The 3,596-nt window shown below is 47.1% G+C and overlaps 1 protein-coding gene and 1 long non-coding RNA gene across 2 annotated transcripts in view; one reads left to right on the top strand and one right to left on the bottom strand.

Moving 5' to 3' along the window:
- Window positions 1-1,653: 1,653 nt before the first annotated feature.
- LOC119349051 (peroxidase 2-like) lies at window positions 1,654-3,034 on the bottom strand. The gene is made up of 2 exons (XM_037617062.1): window positions 2,664-3,034; window positions 1,654-2,575 (listed from the first exon to the last, which is right to left on the bottom strand). Exons 1-2 carry the CDS (start codon window positions 2,889-2,891, stop codon window positions 1,805-1,807), a joined length of 999 nt encoding a protein of 332 aa, XP_037472959.1. The 5' UTR covers window positions 2,892-3,034; the 3' UTR covers window positions 1,654-1,804.
- Window positions 2,429-3,596, top strand: part of LOC119349053 — a 28,838-nt gene continuing 27,670 nt past the window's right edge. Inside the window, exon 1 of the long non-coding RNA XR_005169201.1 lies at window positions 2,429-2,490. This is a non-coding gene — a long non-coding RNA (uncharacterized LOC119349053). The remainder of the gene's footprint in view (window positions 2,491-3,596) is intronic.

Below are 3,596 nucleotides of genomic sequence, written 5' to 3'. Positions count from 1 at the left end.
CCCAGTAAATTTTTCGTGTGAATAACATGATAACGCAAACATGGCGGACCTGATAACTTATGTACCCCGGTCCTGATAACTTGGTCGGCGAGGATGGGGGTGGGGCAAGTCGCTGAAACATGCCACGATAACTTCTATGCAAATAACATGATAGCTCATACATGGTAGACCTGATAACTTTTGTCGGAGTGGTCGGGGTGGGGGTGTCGTTGAAACGTACGACAATAACTTTTGTGCAAATAACACGATAACTCACACATCGTAAACATGATAAATTATCTATCAGTCCTTGTAACTTTGTCGGAGGGGCCGGAGTGGGGGTGTCGTTGAAACATACCACGATAACTTCTATGTAAATAATATGATAACTCACACATCATAGACATTAAATTATGTACCCAGTCCTGGTAACTTTGTCGGTGGGTTGGGGTTGGGGGGAGTCACTGAAACATACCACGGTAACTTCTATGCAAATAACATGATAAGTCACACATCGTAGAAATGATAAATTATGTACCCAATCCTGATAACTTTATCGGCGGGGGTAGGGTGGGAGGAGTTGTTGAATCATACCACGATAACTCTTATGCAAATAACATGATAACTCACACATCGCATACTTGATAATTTATGTACCCGACCCTGATAAATGTGGCAACTGTGGCGAGGGATGGGGGGGGGGCAACCCCGGTAATTTATATGTAAATAGCTTGTTAATAGACACATACTAAGCTGATAACTCACATACAAACGCCATTATAAATTTTGACCTGAATTTTTTTTGTTGAAAAATATACACCCGGTAATTTCTATGTAAAAAGCATGATAATGTATACATCACAGATTTGATAACTAATATCTTACATTTTAAACACCATGATATCTTTCATCCAGGGGAATTTTTTTTAAACATTTTCATTGGTAATTTCTATGTTAAATTACCATACTTTCCCATGCTTTTAACCTTCTCATACTGTAGTTATCACCCTTATCATGGTATAGTTATCATGTTGCACATACCATAGTTACCACGCTGGTCATTGTCAAAGTTACCAAGCCAAACTTTATTTTTTCTTTTGATATGGCAGAAATAAGAAAGGTTCAAATAACATTGTCATTCTACAATAGACAACAATAGAAGGTGGCTTAGTTGGTTACTAGGCTTGATAGGTATTACATAGACCTGGGTTCGAATCCTCTTTCAAGCACTTTTTTTTTATATATTATGCAGCGAAAAACCAGAAAAAACCACTAGCAATTTACCACGGCTTTTGAGAGAAGGAAAAAAATCAGTAAAATCGGGAGGAACGACGCAGCGGGACGAGCGGAAGGATCGATCAAAGGTCGTGCGGATCTGTTGCTAACCACCAGTCGACTGGTGGTTAGCACAGTCCTTCTCTCTTTCATATATGCATCGGACTGCATCCATGTTATCGTCCAGCAACTTGTAATCCATGAAAGAGTTCCTGTACCCAATCAATAAATAGCACGCAGGTTTCCTCCTAGAGAGTAAGAATGCTTAATCTAATAATCAAAACATGCTATGTGCATCACTTTTATTCTTTCAACAAAGAACATTGGTTCGCAATTAGACCCGCACAACCCCATATACACGAACAGTTCTGTAGCTTTGGCTAGAATTGAACCAAGGAATAACCAAAGAAAAAAAGGCACGCAGTGAAAGAATCGCCAAATTTTACAACATGAACTCGCTTGCAGGTTGAAGCAAACAATCGCCAAATTTTACCATGCATGCACAAGTACGTACGTGCGCAGCTGCTGCACTACGTACGTACTCCATTTATTAGTAGTGGTTGATGGCGCGGCAGTTCTTCCTGATCTGGCCCTGGTGGCCGGTCTTGACCTCGATGCCGGCCATCTTCACCATGGCCTTCTCGAACCTGTCCTTCCACCATCCGGGGATTTTGGCGTTCTCCACCACCATCCTCGCCGTCTCCACCGAAGTCATGAGCGCCGCGTCGGAGGTGAAGAGCACCGTGTGCGACAACACGTTCTTGTAGTACTGCCTGTCCAGCTTGTTGGGCGTCACCACGTCCTGCATCACCGTCGGGTCGTTGCCGCCCGGCGTCGCGTCGGCCGGGCACTGTCCCCTCAGGAACGCGGCGAGGCCGCCGTTGATGTCGGAGGGGGTGTTGAGGCGGTCGGAGACGAAGGACGAGCAGTGGGAACGCCCGATGGTGTGCGCGCCAGAGAGGACGACCAGGTCCTCCGTGTTGAGGCCCTTGATGACGAAGCTAGCGACGAGGTTGCTGAGGTTGGACGTCGGCGGCGCCAGGAACTTGAGCGGCTCGGAGGCGTTGGAGAAGGTGCCGTCGCGGCGGCCGGACGGCATCTGGAAGTTTACCTTGCCCCTGCTGAGGATGCAGGATGCGTCACGGGCCGCAAAGGCGACGATGTCAGCACATGAGACGACGCCTGGGCAGGCCGCCTCGAGGGCGTCCTTGATGGCGTCAATCAGCTCGAAGCCGCGTAGGGTAGGGTCGTTCGGCGGGCTGAGTTTCTCCGGCGTCGGGCTGAACGGGGTCGGGTCCAGGAGGACGGAAGCATCACAGCCCTAATAATCATCAGCTCAACGAGATTATTCGAGTCTGACTAATCAGCTATGTACGTACATACGTATATGTTTGCAAATTCGTTAGTACCTCGACGAAACAGTCGTGGAAGAGCATGCGGATCATGGCGGCGCCATTGCCGGGGTTCTGAGAGATGGCCTTCTCCATGACGCCCTTGACGACAGCCTCCGCCTGGGGGCATTTGTCGTGGTAGTAGCCGATCTCCAGTGGCCAGAAAGGGCTGGGCTGGCACCCCACAGCGAGGAGCAGCAAGGCACAGGCCACCAAAACGTGTGGCTTTGCAGCAACAGCCGCCATTTCTATTTCTTCGAAGCTAGCAGCTTGCGTGCTTGCTTGCTTGACTAAGATGAAGTTATCTACCTCGATCGGTGGATATAGGAAGAGAGAAGTGTGAGAAGTTGTCGATCGGTGGAGAATGCCTTATGTTGATATACCTCGAGCAGGAAGCTATCTACTTATATAGGTGGACACTCGAGGACCTAGCTTGTCCGAGAATATATGCACATATATGTTGGCATGTGCTTAAAATTAACAATGATTATCTTGGCTTCTTTGGAACGTTACTACACCGGGTTGTTGCCACCGATCGTCATTGAATTCGCTGCTCCCACCGAAAACTAATCAAAGGGCGTCTTCGGCCCGTAATGATATCATACACAAATAGTAAACAAACAGCTAGCTGTTTACTATATGAAGCGGCCATATGCATAAGCTGGAGCTAGCTATTTCGAAATAGCTGGATCGACCAGCTGATTGATGTAGCCGGCTCCGTGTTTCTTTCTTTCCTGTTTTGTGTATACGATACAATACGATCCACCGTACCAGTGGCAGATGGGGACGCCTGTTTTCCCGGTCGTTGAGACGTCACATACGTTAATGAAAGAACGTTTCATGTGTGCTTCGTCTTCTTCTTCTTTTTTTGGCTAGGATAAAGGAAGCTTTATTGCAAATTCATAGAGTTACAGTTGAGAGGCCACAAGACCTCAATACAAGGGAGGTCTG

Source organism: Triticum dicoccoides, chromosome 1B (assembly GCF_002162155.2).
Source record: "Triticum dicoccoides isolate Atlit2015 ecotype Zavitan chromosome 1B, WEW_v2.0, whole genome shotgun sequence".
NCBI lineage: Eukaryota > Viridiplantae > Streptophyta > Magnoliopsida > Poales > Poaceae > Triticum > Triticum dicoccoides.
The sequence above is the reverse complement of the archived record's forward strand: the minus strand, read 5'-3'. Positions and strand labels throughout refer to the sequence as shown.

Excerpts from the sequence above, each read along its gene's own strand:
- LOC119349051 (XM_037617062.1), bottom strand. The coding sequence starts at position 2,891 with ATGGCGGCTGTTGCTGCAAAGCCACACGTTTTGGTGGCCTGTGCCTTG. Across the intron at positions 2,576-2,663 it reads TCCACGACTGTTTCGTCGAG|GGCTGTGATGCTTCCGTCCT; the intron begins GTACTAACGAAT and ends GATGATTATTAG.